The sequence below is a fragment of the Ursus maritimus genome, unplaced genomic scaffold, assembly GCF_017311325.1.
Source record: "Ursus maritimus isolate PB19 unplaced genomic scaffold, ASM1731132v1 scaffold_32, whole genome shotgun sequence".
Lineage (NCBI taxonomy): Eukaryota > Metazoa > Chordata > Mammalia > Carnivora > Ursidae > Ursus > Ursus maritimus.
This window is the reverse complement of record NW_024425786.1, coordinates 23,299,556-23,319,440: the sequence shown is the minus strand read 5'-3', so window position 1 is coordinate 23,319,440 and position 19,885 is coordinate 23,299,556. Positions and strand designations below refer to the sequence as shown.

General features: G+C 42.1%; 1 protein-coding gene across 1 annotated transcript in view; it reads left to right on the top strand.

The window, feature by feature from the left end:
- SNRNP40 (small nuclear ribonucleoprotein U5 subunit 40) overlaps nucleotides 1–19,646 on the top strand; it is a 35,513-nt gene extending 15,867 nt beyond the window's left edge. The window contains exons 5-10 of the mRNA XM_008694488.2: nucleotides 4,025–4,147; nucleotides 10,624–10,744; nucleotides 12,691–12,773; nucleotides 14,370–14,431; nucleotides 18,291–18,394; nucleotides 19,123–19,646. Of these exons, the coding sequence (XP_008692710.2) occupies nucleotides 4,025–4,147; nucleotides 10,624–10,744; nucleotides 12,691–12,773; nucleotides 14,370–14,431; nucleotides 18,291–18,394; nucleotides 19,123–19,172 (543 nt within the window). The 3' untranslated portion in view covers nucleotides 19,173–19,646. The remainder of the gene's footprint in view (nucleotides 1–4,024; nucleotides 4,148–10,623; nucleotides 10,745–12,690; nucleotides 12,774–14,369; nucleotides 14,432–18,290; nucleotides 18,395–19,122) is intronic.
- Nucleotides 19,647–19,885: the final 239 nt, after the last annotated feature.

Sequence of the window (19,885 nt, the reverse complement as noted above, 5' to 3'; positions counted from 1 at the left end):
AAGAGCATGCAACTCTTTTTTTTTTTTTAAAGATTTTATTTATTTATTTGACAGAGATAGAGACAGCCAGCGAGAGAGGGAACACAAGCAGGGGGAGTGGGAGAGGAAGAAGCAGGTTCATAGCGGAGAAGCCTGATGTGGGGCTCGATCCCATAACGCCAGGGTCACGCCCTGAACCAAACGCAGACCCTTAACCGCTGTGCCATCCAGGCGCCTCGGAAGAGCATGCAACTCTTGATCTTGAGGTTATGAATTCGAGCCCCATGTTGGGTGTAGAGATTACTAAAAATAAAGAAACTTAAAAAAAATATTTTTAAAAAATGTAGATCCATGTTATGTAAGTTTATTTAAAAAAAAAATAGAGCCTAGTTGTTTAGAGTATAGAGTTCTAGAATTGTAGCTAATCTTTATCTTTTATTGTTAATAAATCAAACACCCATTGAAAATAAATGTTAACTTTTTAAAACAAGCATATATTTAGTAATTATAGGAAATTAACACACATTTTAGTAAATTCAACATGAATATAATGGAATCGGATGGTACTAAATTCTAGTCCTTGTTTTGCTGTTGACCTGCTGGGTGTTTTTCATCAAGTTAGTTCCTTCTTTGTGCTTTAGTTTGTTCATCCATAAAAGTTGGGATTACATTAGATGGCCTAAATGTAGTAACTTTTAAACATTTTTAAAATCACAATTTGCAGTAAGCAGTACATTTTATACTATGACCCAGAATATCCTCCCCTCAGTACATCTGTGTTTATGAACCAGCCCTTTCTATATGGGACATTTTCTTCTATATATTTTTTAATTGGGGTAAAATTCACATAACGTTAAATTTACCGTTTTAACCATTTTAAAAGGTGTACAGTTCAGTGGCTTTTAGTACATTCACAATGTGTGTGCTCATCACCATGATCCAAGACCGGAACCCCCCATAAAAATTAGAAAAGGATGGGAGCAGTCCATTGTAGGGAGATGGGAACTGACAGAGGTAAGGAGGGCAAAAAAGAACCCCATACCCATTTAGCAGTCAGTACTTTTCCCTACCTTCCAGCTCCTGGCAACAGCTAATCTCCTTTCTGTCTCTATGTACTCGCCTCTTCTGGACATTTCATATAAATAGAATCAGATAATAAGTGGCCTTTTTGTGTTCAGTTTCTTTCACTCCACTTAATGTTTTCAGGCTTCATCCGTTGTAACATGTATTAATACTTCATTCCTTTTTAACACTGCTGCAAAGATGGGTGCACAGGTTTTTGTTTCATTTCTCTTGGGAGCAGGGTTGCCAGGTCATATGGTAATTATACTTTACCTTTTGGGGAACATCCAGGCTTTTCCACATCAGCCACATCATTTTATGTTCCCACCAGTGATGCTTGAGGACTCCAGTTTTTCCTCACCATCAGTCCTTAGTTTCTGTGGTTCTTTTGTTTTTGTTTTTGTTTTTGTTTTTTGGTTTTTTGTTAATTATAACCATCCTAGTGAGTGTGAAGCAATCTCTAATCATTGTTTTGATTTGCATTTCCCAAATGATTTATGATGCCGAGCAGCTTTTCTCATGCATATACCACCTGAAAAGAAATGTTGATTCAGGGCCTTTGCCCATTTTTGGGCTGTTCCCAACGTTGTTGTTGAACTACGGGTTTTTGTGTCACTTGGGCTTTTGGTGTCATATCTAGTAATTCATTGCCAAATCCAAGGCCGTGAAGATTTACCCCTGTGTTTTCTTCTAAGAATTTCATAGTTTTAACTTTCACAGTTAGGTCTTTGATCCACATGGAGTACATTTTTCCATATGGTATGAGATAAACGTCTGCCTTCATTATTTTGGGTATGGTTATCCAGTTGTCCCATCATCATTTTTTAAAAAGACTTAACTTCTTTTTTCTTCTGTATGGGCCATACTTTTTTCTTTTTCTTTTTCTTTTTTTTTTTTTTTTTAGTCTGCTTTTCTTTTTCTTTTTCTTTTTTTTTGAAGGTTTTATTTATTGATTTGACAGAGAGAAAGATAGCCAGCGAGAGAGGGAACACAGCAGGGGGAGTGGGAGAGGACGAAGCAGGCTTCCCAGCGGAGGAGCTGGTTGCGGGGCTGGGATCATGCCCTGAGCTGAAGGCAGACACTTAACGACTGAGCCACCCAGGCACCCCTGAGCCATACTTTTTTGCTCCTTTTCGTGCCTCATAATTTCTTGTTAAAAACTGAACATTTGAATATTATAATGTGGTAACTCTGGAAATTAGATTCTCTCCAAGGGTTTGTTGTTGTTGCTTGTTGTAGCTGTTTGTTTAGTGAATTTTCTTTCTTTTCTTCTCTTTTTTTTTTTTTTAAGATTTATTTATTCGCGGGGCGCCTGGGTGGCTCAGTCGTTAAGTTTCTGCCTTCGGCTCAGGGCGTGATCCCAGGGACCTGGGATCGATCCCCACATCAGGCACCCTGCTGGGAGCCTGTTTCTTCCTCTCCCACTCTCCCTGCTTGTGTTCCCTCTCTCACTGGCTCTCTGTCAAATAAATAAATAAAACCTTTAGGAAAAAAAAGATTTATTTATTCTCAGAGGAGAGAGAAAGCATGAGCAGGGAGAGAGGCAGAGGGAGAGGCAGAGAGAAAATCTTAAGCAGACTCCCTGCTGAGTGCAGAGCCTGACAATCCCAGGACCCTGAGATCATGACCCAAGCCAAAACCTGGAGTGGCTTACGCAACCAACTGAGCCACCCAGGCGCCCCTATTAAGTGAATTTTCTGAACTGATTTTGTAAAGTCTGTATTATTTGCCATGTGTAGCCACTGAAATATCTATTTCATTAGCTTGGTAGCTCACTAATGATTTGGCAGAGATTTTCTTAATCACTTGTGAATAAAAAGCCTCTCCCCAGTCTTTGCAGATTCACTGTGTGTGTGTGTGTGTGTGTGTGCGCGCGCGCGCGCGAGTGCGTGTGTGTTGGGTCTGTCTTTACCAGGCAGTTTACAACTTTGTGCAGAGCCCGTGCAGGTCAGTGAGAGGAGAGCTTAGGGCCATCTCAGGTCTTTTCCAAGCGTGTGCCAGACACGGGCATGCAAATGGCCTTCTAGGGTCCTAGAGATATGTCAGCTTTTCAAAGGCCTTTTTCTACAAATTGTGTCATTCCCCAGCTTTCCTCCCAAGCTTTTTGGTTTGTCTGTGGTTTGCCCCAGCTGTCATCCCTGGCCCCAGACAGCAGAGGCTAATCATTTATTTGCCTTTAAAGGTTTTAGACAAATGCCTCTGCCCTGGTTAGGCAAAATAAAGTCAGACCCTTTAAGTTCATCCTTTAGGGAGCCACCAGACAGTTAAAAACAATCACAATTCTTTGAGAATGCTTCCTCTGGTACTAGGAACCTATACAGGGAATGTGGGCCATTGCCTTCAAAGCTCTTGCTGAGTAGGAGATGGAGACAGGGTAAGTTAAAACGCTACAAAACTCTCTTAACTAAGACTCAGGAGGGTTTTTTCCCTCATTAAGCATTTGCCTGGTTGTTATAAACTTTTGATTAGTTTCTAGAGTTCTGATAAAGTTGATTCTGCCGGGGTTTTTGCCACATAATTCTCTGCTTTTGTAGAGGGACAACCTTTTAGCATTCCCTACTCTGCCATTTTCGCTGATGTAACCTCTCTCTGTATATTTTTTAATGTAAGCCATGGCCCATTAATGAGCTAGGATCTACAGTTTGAAAACACTGGTCTAACATCCTTGCTGTGCAAAGAGCATGTGAACTAAGCAAGTAGAGGATTTCCATTCTAAGGGCATGTTGATGAACTATGATTATTCGTACTTTAACAAAGGGATCTAAAAATACGACAAAGTATTTTGTTCTCCCAACTTTCAGATACATTGGCAAAATTACAGTCACTTCTCACCATGTTCCTAGAATATCCAGACAAGTTTCTGAACGGGATCCCTGTTAAAAATGTATTTACCTGCACAAAGTCCTTAGACTTCAGGATGTACTATGCAATTACTTCTTAACAATGATGTTTGACTGTAGACCCTCCTATTCCTCTGCTTCAGCTATGGGACATCCGGAAGAAAGCAGCCATCCAGACATTTCAGAACACCTACCAGGTGTTAGCTGTGACCTTCAATGATACAAGTGATCAGATTATTTCTGGTGGAATAGACAACGATATCAAGGTATGTTTAACATTTGTGTTACACCTGCCTTCACCTGTCTCCACCCACAGAGGTAGTCTTTTCAGACTTCTGAGATCGCGATAGCTTTGCACTTTATAGCAACTACAAGGAAGATAGTAACTTAAATCTTGTTTCTTTCTGTCCTGTCCTCATTGACTTCTAAGGCAAGGGTTGCATTCCAGCTCCTATAAATGCCATCAGGGACCAGACAGTTCCTGTGAGGCCCTGCGTGTGGAGTCTGTGAACATGAAGAGTGCGTTCCCTACCTCAAGACATTTGCAGCCTTTTTCCCCTCACTTTGTTGGCCTGCTGAGATAGCGTTGAATCAACTCTGACCTCTCAGTGTGTCTTTCTCTTTGAGACTGCGGAAAGGAAGTTTTGGAGGGACCACAGCCAAGAAAGAGGGAAGGCGGCAATGTTGTGAGAGTGGCGGCGATCCACGCAGCAGCACAGTGTAGCTCACGCTTTTGACTAATTGACTTGGGTTCTAATCCCAGTTCTGTCATTTTCTAGTTTCTTAGGACTACAAGCAAGTTCTTTAACTTCTTTAAACCTCTTAATAACCACAATAATGTTTACCTCCTGGGGTTGTAGTGGGGATTAAATGAACTTAATGCATTAGAGCATTAGCAGAGTTTCTGGACATAGCAAATGACAGTGGATGGGAAGTGTTTTGGGGGGGCTATACAATTTGTGTCTGTCTTTACATATTGGCTTCCTTAAGTGTTTCAAAGATGTCCTTACTTTCTGTTTTACCTTTAGAGTGAGAACTGGTGGGTAAATACTCAGCTTCCTGTTGTCCCTACCTAAAAATCATGCTGTGTGCCTTTCCCTCCCTGCCTCCTTTGCTGCTACTGTGAATGAAATGTCCTTGCTTTTGTCTAAAGGTAGTCCCTTCAGTGGAAGGATTTCAACTCCTTGTCCTGTCTGGGCCCTCATGCCCTCTGGTTTCCCAGATCCTCTGTTTTCAGCCTGCTCTTCTGCTGTCTTCTCGTCAGCACTCCATTGTGCTCAGGTCTTGGCATTGGGGTGGGGGAGTCTTCCTTTCATTTCACTTCCTCGTGTTGTTGCCCTGTCTTCCCCTTCCCAGCTAGACTTCTTTTGTGGTGATGACCATAATAATGTTATCATTACCATCGGACACTTATTGTCAGTGTCAGGCATTGTTCTTTGAGCTTTCTCTTACTCGTTTAAGCTTCACAGCACCCTATGAAATAAATGCTATTAATGCCATTTTACAGATGAAGAAACTAAAGTAAGAGAAACCCAGCAAAACCCAGACTCTGGTTTCAGAGTCCTGCTCTTAATACCTATGAGAAAAGCCCCCTGATGATTGTTCTACACTCACTGTCTTCAGTTCCTCACCCCATTTCATTCCTCCACTCCATGTCTCCTGATCACTCAGCAGTCTGGCTTCTGCCTCCATTGTTTCATTGACACCCTTCTCTTTAAGGTCACCAATGATCCTCCTCTCTTTTCCTAAATTCAGTAGATCCTTTTAGTCTTGTCTTTTCTTCTAAACAGTTGTGACAACATATTCTCCTACCCCTCTGGCATATCATTCTCAAATACCTCTGCAAGTCATTCTCTTTATATATACTTTAAATGTCATCACTTCCCAAGGTCCTTTCCTAGGTGCTTTTCTCATATATACCTTTTCCCTGGATAGTTCTCATCTAATTCCATGATTTTGTCGTCTCTATGCTGACTGTCTCCGGCGCAGATCTTCAGCTCCAGACCCCTGTATACAACCAGCCTCTCAGCATTCCCCCACTTGGATGTCCCATAATACTTGAAAATTGACTACTTCCAAAATTTAACTTCTCATCCCTTTTCTACCTTATAACTGTATGGAGAATGTGGAATCGGGCATGGGAACTTAATTAGATCATCTTACTAGCTAATGCAGTTATTTCCCAGAGAGAAGTTTAGGAGCCCATTAGCTTTAGAATCACTAGAGGGCATCTTATACACATGACAGTAGGTTAGTGACATTAAGCTATTATAATTTTCATACTTTTAAAATTATTATTAGGGGTGCCTGGCTGGCTCAGTTGGTGGAGCCTGTGACTCTTGATCTAGGAGTCATGAGTTCAAGCCCCCCCACATTGGGCATAGAGCTTACATTAAAAAAAAAAAGAAAGAATTCCCATTAAAAAAATAATAAAATTATTAAAGTTTACATATGGCAAAATGTTTGTTTAGTGTACAGTTCTGTGAAGGTTTATGCTCGCATAGATTTGTGTGGCTGCCACAAACAAGGTACAGAACAATTTCCCTCGCCCCCCAAATTTTCTAATGTTCACCTCTGTCAAACCCTCTTTCTGTTCCTAACTCATTCCAACCATTGATCTGTTCTTTGTCCTATAGTTCCTTTTTCTAGAATATCATACAAATGGAATCATACAGTATGTAACCTTTTGAGACTGGCTTCTTTTATTTTAGGTCTGAGAATTTGATGCCCTCATCTCCACTATGAGGATAGACTAGCTTGAGAATAATACTCTTGTGCTAAGAAGGCCTTCTTATGACATAGTATGCCTTATTCCACATTCTTTATCCTAGACTGTTCCTGGGTCTTCTCTAAACAGGTATATTTAATTATGCTATAGTCCTTAAGGGGTACCCGATCCCTTTTTAGGATTTGAAGGTTTTCCGTGTCCTCTCAGACACACACTGTATGTTACACCTTCTCTCAGGGTAAGCAGTTTCTGCAGATAGCTAATCTCAGCTTTGTTCTGAAGGCCAAATTTGTCTCAAATATAGAGAATGTGTAAATAAAGTTTCGTAAGTACAGTAATTACATATATCACTAGCTTTTTTCTAAAATGACGTCCTTCAGGGCTATCTGGGTGGCTCAGTCACTAGAGCATCTGACTCCTGATCTCAACTGAGGTCTTGATCTTAGGGTCATGAGTCCAAGCCCCACATTGGACTCCATGTTGGGTGTGGAGCCTACTTAGAAAATGAATGAATGAATGACCTTCATATTTCTTTGAAAAGTTCCCGGATTCTAGTTTTGCATAATTTGGTGAATTAGTTCCTACTTACCCTATATGTTGTTTTTTTCTTTTTTCTTTTTTTTTTTAAGTTTATTTATCTTTTTGTCATCTCTGCACACAATGTAAGCCTCAAACTCTTGACCCCTAGGTCAAGAGTCACATGTGCAACGCCTGGGTGGCTCAGTCAGTTAAGCGTCTGCCTTCAGCTCTGGTCATGATCTTGGGGTCCTGGGATTGAGCCTCATGTCAGTCTCCCTGCTTAGTGGGGAATCTGCTTACCCCCCACCCTTCCCCCAAGCCTGTGTGTGCACAATCTCTCTCTCAAAAAAAATAAATAAGTAAATGAGTAAATAAATAAATAAAAAGTCTGTTCTGTCTACACATATTCAAATTTTTCTGCCAGTGCTCTGTTTTCAGGAACTTTTTTTTTTTATTTTAAAGATTTTATTTGTTTATTTGAGAGAGAGCAAGCAAGAGCACAGAGTGAGAGGGAAAAGCAGACTCCCTGCTGAGCAGAGAGAGCAAAGATCAGGGCTCAATCCCAGGACCCTGAGATCATGACCTAAACCGAAGGCTCAACCGACTGAGCCACCCAGACGCCCCAGAATTTTTTTTTTTTTTTTAGAATGTACACGTACTCCAAAAACTTAGGAAAACTTTCTACTCTGCTATACTTTTTCTAGCGTGTAAACTCATGGTGTTGATGCCCATTAATCAGATGCCCAAACATTCACTGGACAACTGATTTGGGCACTTACAAAATATTTTGCTTAAATTAGTTCTTTCTGCCACAAATCCCAGATACACATTGGCCGTGAACAAACAATGTGTGCAGGCCTCAAGAGGGAAGGTCTGAAAGTGCTATAAGGGATGGCACGTTGCATCCTCTCTGAAAAAAGCTTAAGACTTCAACAATGCCTTCTCTGAAGAGGAGGAACAATAGCTTGAACAAAAAACAGCCATTTCAAGCTTTCCTGATTATTGAGGCAGCAAACATCCTGACACAAAAATGATTGTATATAAAGTGTGTTGGGTTCCACACATGAGTGCGTCATTGACCTGGAAAGTGGAGTTGTCTGCTTTATGTATTGCTTTGACATACGACACCAAACTCATTTCTAGATAAGAGAAGTTCCTTACTTAAACAGGCAGCAAAATAAAAATTTTCACTTAGAAAAACTACACGGCAGTAATAAATCAAATTTGGAGGAAATTCTGTATTATACCAATGACCTTAACAAAATTGCTGTTCTTTTTCCATATGACATTCCAGATCGTTTCTATTGACTTCAATTTTTTTTTTACATAGTTGCAGTCTATGTAAATATAAATACTGTTTTGTATTTTCCTATTAGCTTAATAGCTTATTATTGAAACATTTTTACATTTGGTCCTCAGAGTTATTTTTAGGAGTTGCTTAACAGTAGCTCCCAATTATTGAGGGCCTGCTGTGTAGCAGGCATCTGCTAAGCATTCTATTTGTAATCTTCCCAACAGCCATAGGAAGTAAATATTGTTTTCCCCATCTTACAGATCAGAAACAGGCTTAGTGAGGGTGAGTGGCCCAATAACTCTTAGGACTTGGTCAGTCTGACCCTAAATCCTCACTCTTTCCACTCTGCTCCACTATCTAGCGAGAGGGGCAGAGAGAGAAGCAGACTCCCTTCTGAGCAGGGAGCCTGAAGCGGGACTCTATCCCAGGACGCAGATGCTTAGCCAACTGAGCCAGCCAGGCGCCCATGCTCTACTATCTCTAGCATGAGATCCATAGTGTTGCAGTATGTTTATGGGCCATAACTTAACCATTTATTTTCCCTGTTTGACAATAGGTTATTTTTAGCCAAACTATTTCTTTTACCTTTCCCATCCAGGCAACAGTGAATCTATAATTTATCTTTCTTTTTAATAAATATGTTTTCCGTAGTGTGTGTGTGTGTACATATAACATTAAATGAACAATTTTAAGCATCTGTATTTCTGTGTATTATCTTGTTATATATATTTACGTGTAATCGTATTGCCCTTTTCAAATCATGTGTTCACTTGTTTTTCTGTAGTTCTAATAGTTTAGTTATAATTGCTAAGAATCATAGTTTAAGCATTTTTTTTTATTTTTTTAAAGATTTTATTTATTTATTTGACAGAGAGACAGCCAGCAAGAGAGGGAACATAGGCAGGGGGAGTGGGAGAGGAAGAAGCAGGCTCCCAGCGGAGGAGCCCGGTGTGGGGCTTGATCCCAAGACCCTGGGATCACGCCCTGAGCCAAAGGCAGACGCTTAACTGCTGTGCCACCCAGGTGCCCCAGTTTAAGCATTTTAAATGCTACTTAGTTTTTTAATTCCTAATACATTTTGTTATGATTTAAGAATAACCCCTGCAAATTCTTAATTTTTGTTAAACTTTATTATATATATAATATATATTATTATATATAAATTATATGTATAGCATATATTATATATTATTATATATAAATTATATAATATAAATTATATATAAATATATAATTATATATTATAAATATATTATGTATAATAAATACGTTTATATTATATATAATTTATATGTGGTTATATATATGAACTATATAAGTTTTTTTTTTTAAAGATTTTATTTATTTATTCGACAGAGATAGAGACAGCCAGCGAGAGAGGGAACACAAGCAAGAGGAGTGGGAGAGGAAGAAGCAGGCTCATAGCTGAGGAGCCTGATGTGGGGCTCGATCCCATAACGCCGGGATCACGCCCTGAGCCGAAGGCAGATGCTTAACCGCTGTGCCACCCAGGCGCCCCTGAACTATATAAGTTTTATATATATATATATATAAAGGTTATATAAGTTTATAGCCCTTTAGTCAGACATAGTAAGTTTGACTCCCTTTTTGGAAAAGCAAGAGGGGCAACTGGATGGCTCGGTTAAGTATCCGACTCTTGATTTTGGCTCAGATTGTGATCTCAGAGTCGTGAGATTGAGCCCCACGTCAGGCTCCAGTTCTGCACTGGGTGTGGAGTCTGCTTAAGATTCTCTCTTTCCGGGACGCCTGGGTGGCTCAGTTGGTTGATCATCTGCCTTCGGCTCAGGTCATGATCCCAGGGTCCTGGGATGGAGTCCCGCTTGGGGCTCCCTGCTCAGTGGGGAGCCTGCTTCTCCCTCTCCCCTCTGCCTGTCACACCCCCTGCTTGTGCTCTGTCTCTCACTCTCTCAGTCAAATAAATAAAATCTTAAAAAAGAAAAAAGAAAAAGGTTCTCTTTNNCTTTCCCTCACCCCCACTCATGCCCTCTCTCTAAAAGAAATTTAAAAAAAGACAAGAGTCTTTTTTCCTCTTGACAGAAATCCTCTATTTTGTGCTAAATACTGGGTCCACAGCTAGATTGAGAAGGGATACCAGTTTCTCCAGGCAGTTGACTCGTTAGTAACTATGTTTCTTTGCTGTTCTCAATTTGATTTCTGGGGGCACCTTTTTGTTTTTATAGGTCTGGGACTTGCGCCAAAACAAGCTAACCTACACCATGAGAGGCCATGCAGATTCAGTGACTGGCCTGAGTTTAAGTTCTGAAGGCTCTTATCTCTTGTCCAATGCAATGGACAATACAGGTAACTATGGAAAGGAAAGCTCTCCAAGGGCCCAGACACTGTGGACCGCACGGAAAGCGGGCATTGGGTGCTAGAAATGTGTACTGAGATAAATGTGGACCCAAGGAAAGAGTCGGGGTGGTTCACAGGTTTCTGCCAGGGCAGTTGGGAGAACACATTGTAATAGAAAAAGCTTTAGAAAATATTGTCAAGAAGCCAGGATTCTAGTCCCAGATATGCCATCTAATCGCCAGGCATCTTTGCATATAGCTTTTAAGACCTATTTCAGCTCTGGTATGCTGTGGAGCCAGGCAGTGTACTAGAAATTCTTGGTGATTATTAGTTTGTTGGGATCCATCCAAAGCAGTTCTCGAGCACTGTAGAGAGCACCAGACTTGAATGATGAGTAGAGCCGTTGGTATAGTTGCACTCTTTCTGCCAGTGTGTCCTCCCCGCTCCAAAGCACTGGTGGGATGGGAAATGCCCCATAAAACATTGCAACATTCTGCATTCACACAAACAGACTCTTCTCTGCTTGTTTTTGAGTTGCCCCGTGGGAGGATGGGTTTACTATAACAAAAAGGAGGGTAGATTATATGCTTAGTATTGGGAGAGCTTAGAGATGCCCCCCCTCTGATGTACAAGTTCATAGGCTTGTCAGAAACTGAAATGCTTTCACTGACATTTTGTAATGAAGACTGCGCCCAGCGCTCAGCAGGAGCCAAATAAGTAGTTCTTGAATGAATGAACACCCTTACTTTCTGGCTGTATTCTCAGCTCCATAGCACTTTCACACCTATCTTCAGTTTCTCTGCCTATCTGAATCCTAGGACTGTTACGTTTATTACACTCAGTTAAAATGACATCACTTGAATTCCACTATTGATATAGCACTTATTAACAACAGCTATAGCCACTGCTTACCATGCGTGTTTATATCCTGATTTTCATGTATTTACCATTGACTAGTTCTAGCATTGTTCACAGTAAGGAAAGATGAGGTTCCCTAAATGGTTATTAAAATAATAAGAATTTTTTGGGGCGCCTGGGTGGCACAGCGGTTAAGCGTCTGCCTTTGGCTCAGGGCGTGATCCCGGCGTTATGGGATCGAGCCCCACATCAGGCTCCTCCGCTATGAGCCTGCTTCTTCCTCTCCCACTCCCCCTGCTTGTGTTCCCTCTCTCGCTGGCTGTCTCTATCTCTATCAAATAAATAAATAAAATCTTTAAAATAATAATAATAATAATTTTTTGTTATGGCTATATAATAAAATTACAAAATCCTTATTTTTGTCTATTACCTCCACTCTTTTAGAGCCCTATCACATGTATCGTCTTATTTGATCCTTAAAGTATTCTTGTAAAAAAGAAAAAAAACAAGTAGTATTCTCATTTTACGGAGGAGAGCAAAACATAACCTCACTTTTTACCTGATACCACCCATACGTGTAACAGAGCTAGAATGAGAATCAGAGTTCCCTTTTTCTAATTATTAGTACTCAGTATATTTGACCTTGCTCAAGTTTAGACTGTCAGGTGTCCCTATGAGCAAAATTAGTCCTGAGTTTGGTTTTTATAGATTGTCACAATAGTCAGTGGTTTTTAGATTGTCATATTAAGGCTTTGTTAGATATGGCTTTTTTGGGTTGGCAGAGGAATCATTTGCCAATGTTTAGTTGAAATTAATGTCACACCCAGCTACTTTCTGTTGCAAACCCCCAACAATGCATTTGGCATTTCCCCTTCCTGCCCCCTCCACTTTCCACTGTGTCCTTAGACCCCGTTAATGGAATTTGAATGCATTTTATGTCTTTAGGGCGAAAAAAAAGAGCCTTACCATCTACCTTATAATAAACCGTGTTGGCCTTCGTTCGCCCAGGAAAAACAGCATTTGTCATTGACATGACACTGATTCCAGCTGGATTTTCAGGAGGCCTCTGGCCCATAACTGTTTTGCTCTGTTTATAGTGCGGGTCTGGGATGTCCGGCCATTTGCTCCCAAAGAGAGGTGTGTGAAGATATTTCAAGGAAATGTGCACAACTTTGAGAAGGTGAGTTCTGCATAGAGGAGTTTTACTGTCTATTTTACTGTCTGTTTGAGTCTGTTTGACCCAAAGATACATTTGAGATGGTGCTAAGACCAATATTTATATACATCAAATCATTATGTTGTACACCTAAACTAAAACAACATTCTATGTCACTTATATCTCACTTTGGGGGGGGGGGTTGCTAAGGATAGAGAGCAGTAGGGGCGCCTGGGTGGCTCAGTCGTTAAGCGTCTGCCTTCGGCTCAGGGTGTGATCCCGGCGTTCTGGGATCGAGCCCCACATCAGGCTCCTCTGCTATGAGCCTGCTTCTTCCTCTCCCACTCCCCCTGCTTGTGTTCCCTCTCTCGCTGGCTGTCTCTATCTCTGTCGAATAAATAAAATCTTTAAAAAAAAAAAAAAAAAGAGGGCAGTAGCTCTGCGAAGAAGGGGCTGCATTCCAGTTAACACTCTTCTCCATCAAAATTGTTCTTGCCAGAAATAAAATTAATTGAAGCATAGGGATGAAGACAGTCACATAGGTAGATAGTGATGGGACCCTCTTTTTTTTAAGATTTTAAGATTAATTTAAGATTTCTGACTTCAACAAGATAATCTTATCCTTTTAGTTCCTTAGAAACTTTGACCCTCGAGTCAGTGTTCCATATGGAACCCAGACTTCCTGGCTCTTACCTTCCCAGTGACCAGCTCTTAGGGCCCTGAGAATACATTCCTCTCCTCAGTAAGGACCATGGCCCAAAGTTTGAGAGAAATTTTTTCTGTACTCTCAAGTCCTAGGTCAGCTCTTGATAGCAGCTTCTCCTCCAGATAATTTGTTAATAGAGACGTATGGTTTTCTTTCGAGAGTCTGTTTGATTAAGTTTCACTTTATAAATCAAATCTTAGGGCGCCTGGGTGGCTCAGTCAGTTAAGTGTCTGCCTTTGGCTCAGGTCATGATCCCAGGGTCCTGGGATCGAGTTCTGCATTGGGCTCCCTGCTCTGCAGGGAGTCTGCTTCTCTCTCTGCCCCTCTCCCCACTCTTTCTCTCTCTCTCACTCTCTCTCCCAAATAAATAAAATCTAAAAAAAAATTTTTTTTAATAAATCAAATCTTATTTTTTGTTGAGTTTGGTTTTATTTTTATTTTCCTTCAAAATAAAATTATTAATGAGGATCAAAATAAATGGAGCAAAGGGAGCCTCCATTTTAGGCAGAATAAAATTTTGTTGCCGGGCCTACTCTTAATTTACTGTAAATTAAGCATTTTCTACAGTTGGTTTGTATGTTACATGAAATAAAGTATGGTTCTTATGCCACAGAATAAAGAGAATAAAGGCCACAGAATTTAAAGTCTGAGGGCGCCTGGGTGGCTCAGTGGGTTAAGCGTCCGACTCTTGATTTCGACTCAGATGATGATCTCAGGGTTGTGGGATCAAGCCCTACAGTGGGCCGCGCACTAGGCGTGGAACCTGCTTAAGATGTTCTCTCTCCCTCTTCCCCTTCCTCCCCTCAAAAAAAAAGAAAGACAGAAATTTAAAGTTTTCGTGATTTTATAGTCTAATAAAGAGGGGGTTGATACATTATTGTATTCATTGAATTCCTGCTTATTCATCTTTATAGAATCTTCTGAGATGCTCTTGGTCACCTGATGGAAGCAAGATAGCAGCTGGTTCAGCTGACAGGTAAGGATTACCGGGTGCGAGGGGAAGAATGATGGCTCCGCGGTACCTTGTCGTGTGTAATGCATTAAGTGCCGATAGTGAGCTGGAGCGGACACCGTTATAGCTGTCCTCAGAGAGGAGGCCGGCCGTGTGCAGTGTGCGGGGCTTGAAGATCACATCAGACAAGCACATCATTTCTGCTCCGTGGATACATTTTTGACCTGGAGGTTAAACACTTTCTTCACTTCTGTTGGGTTCCCTTTGCCATCAAAGTAAAATCTAGACTCCTCCTGGCCCCAGTTTCCTTCATCAGATTCTTCTGCTGTGTTTCAGCTCATTCACATACGTGTTGTGTACTCACCTCTCCCACCATTGCCACAGGACTTCACTCACATGGAACTTTCCCTGTCCTAACACCCCTTGTGCCTCCAGGCTTCTCTCTCCTGTCGCCTCTTCTCCATTCTCTAGACTTTTGTATCTCTCTAGAAATCACCTCTGTGTTCTGTCTGTAAACTTTCCCCGGCCCCCTCTCTCCCTTTCCTGCGGGGTAGCACTATCTCTCTACTCTGCACTGTTGTCACACCTTACACATCTAACCTTTACCAGCATTCATTACATTTTACAGTAAGACAAACAGTGGGGCACCCTCACTAAATTTTTTGCTGCCAGAGGTCAGGGAATGAGTCTTAGTCATCTGGAACCCAGAGTGGTATTTGACCTGTTCTGAGCACTTAGTGAATATTACATGAATGAATTCCTAGCTCGAGGATGACAGTCACACCTTAGCCTGCATATCAACTCAGCTGTTGGTAATGGCTGCCCGTGTTCAGGATGGTTCAGAGCAGGGTGTGGGTACAATAGGAAAAGCGCCATGATTGCTAGATGTGGGTTGTGGCAGCATGTGAGCTAGGTATTTTCCAATCCCAAACTGAATTCAGAGACTGTGATACTTTCCTAGTTGTCAGTTTAAACTGGCTCAGCCATTTGCTGATGAATTAGAAAGAGAAGGGAGATGAGGCGCCTGGGTGGCTCAGTCAGCTAAGTGTCCACCTTCTGCTTGGGTCGTGATCCCAGGATTCTGGGATCAAGCCCCGTATCAGGCTCCCTGCTCAGTGGAGAGTCTGCTTCTCCCTCTCCCTCTGCCCCTCCCTTCTGCTCTTGCTCTCTCTCTGTCACGCTGTCTCTCAAATAAATAAATAAAATCTTTAAAAAAAAAAAAAGAGAAGGGAGAGAATTCTTCTGTCTGATGTTGCTGCATTCGGTCTGTCTATGGCGACCTGTCCTTGGGAGGGAGTCAGAAGTGGGGATGCAGGTGCCATGCCCACAGGTGCAGAATGGTGAAGAATGATAAGGCACTCTGATGTCAGACTCCGGGTTTAGCTTCCACTGGGAGACGTCCTAACCCTTTTTAGCTTAACCCCATCTTTCTCTCCACTTAGAGATTTTCCTACTACCCTTCTAAAACAGGCACCATCTTATAAACATGAGGCCTTTCCTGGACTAGCTTGGGCTCTCGGCATGTTTCAGAGTTTTCTCCTCTATTTGGGACCCTAGCACAGCCATAGAGAAACCTCACCTTGGTCTGTTCCCACACCTTGTTGCTTGTGAACAATGCTGAACATATCTGAAGATTCCAGAGTCCACTTTTTTTTTCCCCTGACAATTTGAATGCTGGGATAAAAGGACAAGTAGTAAGGTGTTTTCTGGGGGTCAAGGGTCCAGGTCAAACAGTGCCACATTGATGGTTTACATCCTTGTGGTGTAGAAAGCTGCCTTACGGAGGGAATCTAAGGAATTTTCAGTAGTCAGGTTGCTAAGGAAGGCCTTAAGAAACAGGCCCACAGCCTAAGGTGCATTCTGGAAGAGTAAGAACCGTTCTAAGTGTTTTTACATCATTTTCAGCAGATATCTTTTTTATGTAGTTAAGCTTTCAAATGATATTTGCCTAAGCTTTTCTTCTGAGCAGTTTGTTTCTGCCATTGGCCCTTTCTGACTTTCAGTGTCCTCTTCCCTCTTTCCCTCCCCACTGTTCCTTTAAACCTGACATGTGGGCCTCATGGCTCTGGTCTGGGCACAGGCTGTGTGTCTCCCTGCTGGGGTTGGCGACGTTCCACAGGCCACCTCGCCAATTAGCCCCAAGTCAACAGGCAGCTCTGTTATATAAGGAACCTGGTTCCTGCTGAATGTGGCCGTGCCAAGTAAGGGGAGGACAAGGAACCCCTCTAAATTTAGCATCTAATTGGTGGCCATGGAGAGTGAGGCCTTCAAGTAAACCCTTGGAGATCTGGGGTTCGGCTGGCTTTTATGTGCCTGGGAAATGTATCCTCAGAAAATTGTTTTTCAGCTTGGCCTGGATTTGGCAAGTTTCCCCTCTCTACTTGCAAATCACCTCCCTCCTCATGTTCAAAATCAAAACCCTTCAACAGTTCCCATCCAGGACTGTGGGAAGACTGGTCAGTCTGTCTGCCATGAGTGAGTGAGTCAGCCTATTGTCTTCATGTCCGGCTGTTGTGAGGATGAATGTATTCGTCATCACAACAGCTGTCGTTCTGTGTGCCACATGCTTCGCATCCATCGTCTCACCATACCTCCCAACCAAGCTGCAGGCTCAGTGTGATCTCCAGCATCGCGATTAAGGAGAGAGGAGCTCAAGAGAAGTTACAGACTCGTCTAAGGTTACTTAATGAGTAACTGGGTGCCTGAGACTTGAGCCCGGGTCTTTCGGACTCCTGAGCTCAGACTTTGTTACTCTGCCGTATCATCCTGGGCTGGGTTCGTGAGAGCATTATTTGCGCACAGCAAGAAAGAAGACCATAGGGAGAGCATGAACATCAGAGCCAAGGAGTCTGGAGACAGATGGGCTTCCTGCTTCCCTCCATCTTGCTTGGAAGTTTTATTTCGTTCCTATGGAGTCTAGTCCTTGAGAGCTAAACGGTGCGATAGTCCAAAAGTGTAATGCCGCATCAGCACCAGGCATTTTATAATCACGTACTGGTGACTGTACCCTTTTAGGTGTTGACTTAACAAAACAAATTGCGAATAATGTTTATAACTTGCTTGAAAACCACCAGCCCTTTAAATTTACCAACAGATTGTTTTTGCGTGGTCATATGAAGATCGTGTCTCGTTATTTTACCCTTCAGCCCAAAGTGACCCAAGCAACGTTGACAGTCAAAAGAACTTCTGAGGGGTGAGGGGAAGTAGAAGATGTTTGAGGGTGGTAAGAGAAAGGCGAATCCTGGAATATATTCAGAGTTCTTGTTTTAGTGCTGCCACTGAGCCACTGATGAACTGTTGTCACCTTGGAAGAGTCACTATACCTTAGCTTTCGTATCTGTAAAATGAGTTCAGACTAGCTGGCCTGGTCATGGGATTCCCATGAATTCAGTGCAAGATTGGGTCAAGTATGTATTTGGGTTGTGTTATATCGCAGAAATTTTCTGTCCCTTCTCTGGGCTCTGTGATTTGAAGGCAGTACAAGCTCCAGTGGATCTGCGGCCTAGGCCCCCAGCCCGCCGCGAGTTGGGTTACCTGTGAGACCTCCTGGCTGAGTATCAGGTGCTCTTTGAAGATTTCTGTGTGGGGACCGTAGGAAAAACTGTCTTTCTTCTCCATGTTCTTTCCCATCACAAAAGCTTCTGCTTGAAATACCAGTAATGCTTATAGTTTTAGTTACTCCTGTATCTCTGTTCAGCTACTCAAGGGCAGGGTCCGTCCCTTATTCAGAATCTGTATTTCTAGTTTCTAAATGCCAGAACACGGTTCGGTAAATATGGGGTAAATAAGTAAATCTTTGCTTCCATTTCTCTTAAAAAGCCATGCCTCTACCCTCCCCTCAGCTCTAGGTAGCTTTAGCGTTGCTCCTTATGATACCTTGCAGATTTGTGTACGTGTGGGATACCACAAGCCGGAGGATTTTGTATAAGCTGCCCGGACACGCTGGCTCCATCAATGAAGTGGCTTTCCACCCCGATGAGCCCATCAGTAAGTCTGTCCTGACTTTGGGGAAAGGGAAACTGTGGGAATCTCCCTAAAGGGGCCCTGGAAATACAAAGGCAGAGGTGGGTATCTGTTGTATGTGTTTCCATGTAGTCTTTATGGCTGTTATTGACAGTCTCTTCATGGTTTTAAATGGTGATGGGAAAAACATGTTCCATTTTCTTCTTAATCGCAGAGGGAGACTGGTTAATCTCTTTCTAGTTCTCTTGAGTTTACGTGCTTCAAGTCTGTGTTTCAGTGATGTATTTGGATACATAATATTTCTTAATATTCAGCTATAAATTGCAACTTAACATTTTATTGACTGGCTAATTAAACAGGGGGCCTTGAATTTAAGGAGAGAATGTAACTCTCTCCAGGGCTAACTATAACAACCAGAAACACATTTACAAAATGACTGGCACAGACATTGATTCTTCCCTAGAATGGCTGAGAAGGTCTTTTTCACAGGGTTTGGCTGACATGGGACATCAGGGTTTAGACCCTGATAATGCATTTCCCATAGCACAGGCCACCCTTGTGGTTTCAAGAGGACTTGGATTGAAAAGCCAGGCTACAGTTTCCTGTGACTAGTGTTGAAGACGAGGGGAATTTAAGCTAAATCCAATTGCTCTTTTATACCAAAATTGGCTCTTGACACAAGAGCCCTTGAGCACCAAGTCTCCTTGAGCCTTCATTAGTTCCCGTTATCTTCTCCATTCTCTTCACCTCAGTTCTCTCAGCATCCAGCGACAAGAGACTGTATATGGGGGAGATTCAGTGAAGATACGGAATGGAAGAGCCGACGGCTGCTTGACCCTGAGACCTCAGGCGGCATAAGTGGCATCCAACGGTGCCCAGGCCAGCAGCCTCCCTTTGGATGAAGATCATTCCTAACAAAGAGCAAGGAGGAGGTGGCCGTATTCCAGCAACCACTGGTATCCCATTCCACCAGGATGATTAAGGCAAGCTGATGGTGGCCTCCAAAAACCACCGGCCAGATTTCAGGGACTGTTTGGGTTTTTTCCTCTTTTTTTTTTTTTTTTTCTTTTTTTTTAAAGTAAGATTTCTTCAAAGAGACAGACATGGGTTGGTTTGTAGTTTCCTGTTTCCTGATCCAGACCGAAAACAGGGAATGTGACTGAAATTTATTTGTGGGGATTTTTTTTAATTCAATAACTGGCTTGTATGATATTTTTCTTTCTGTGTTTCTCTGAGTCATTTTGTATTAAAAAACCAAATAGATGCCTTTTTACAAGAGCCATGTGGATTGGATTTATTGCTGTCTTGTCTTTGAACGTTGATCACTATAAATCTGAACTGGGCATGATGTGGCCAGGTGGATACAATCCATTTAAACTTCCAAGATGCTGTTTACAGGGATGTTTAGGGCTTCCCCCCACCCCTTTTCATCTTCTTAGATTTACTCCCATGAAGATCTATTCCCAGAGAATAATTATCCATAAAAATTTCTCTCCTACTAGACACGTAGCAGTC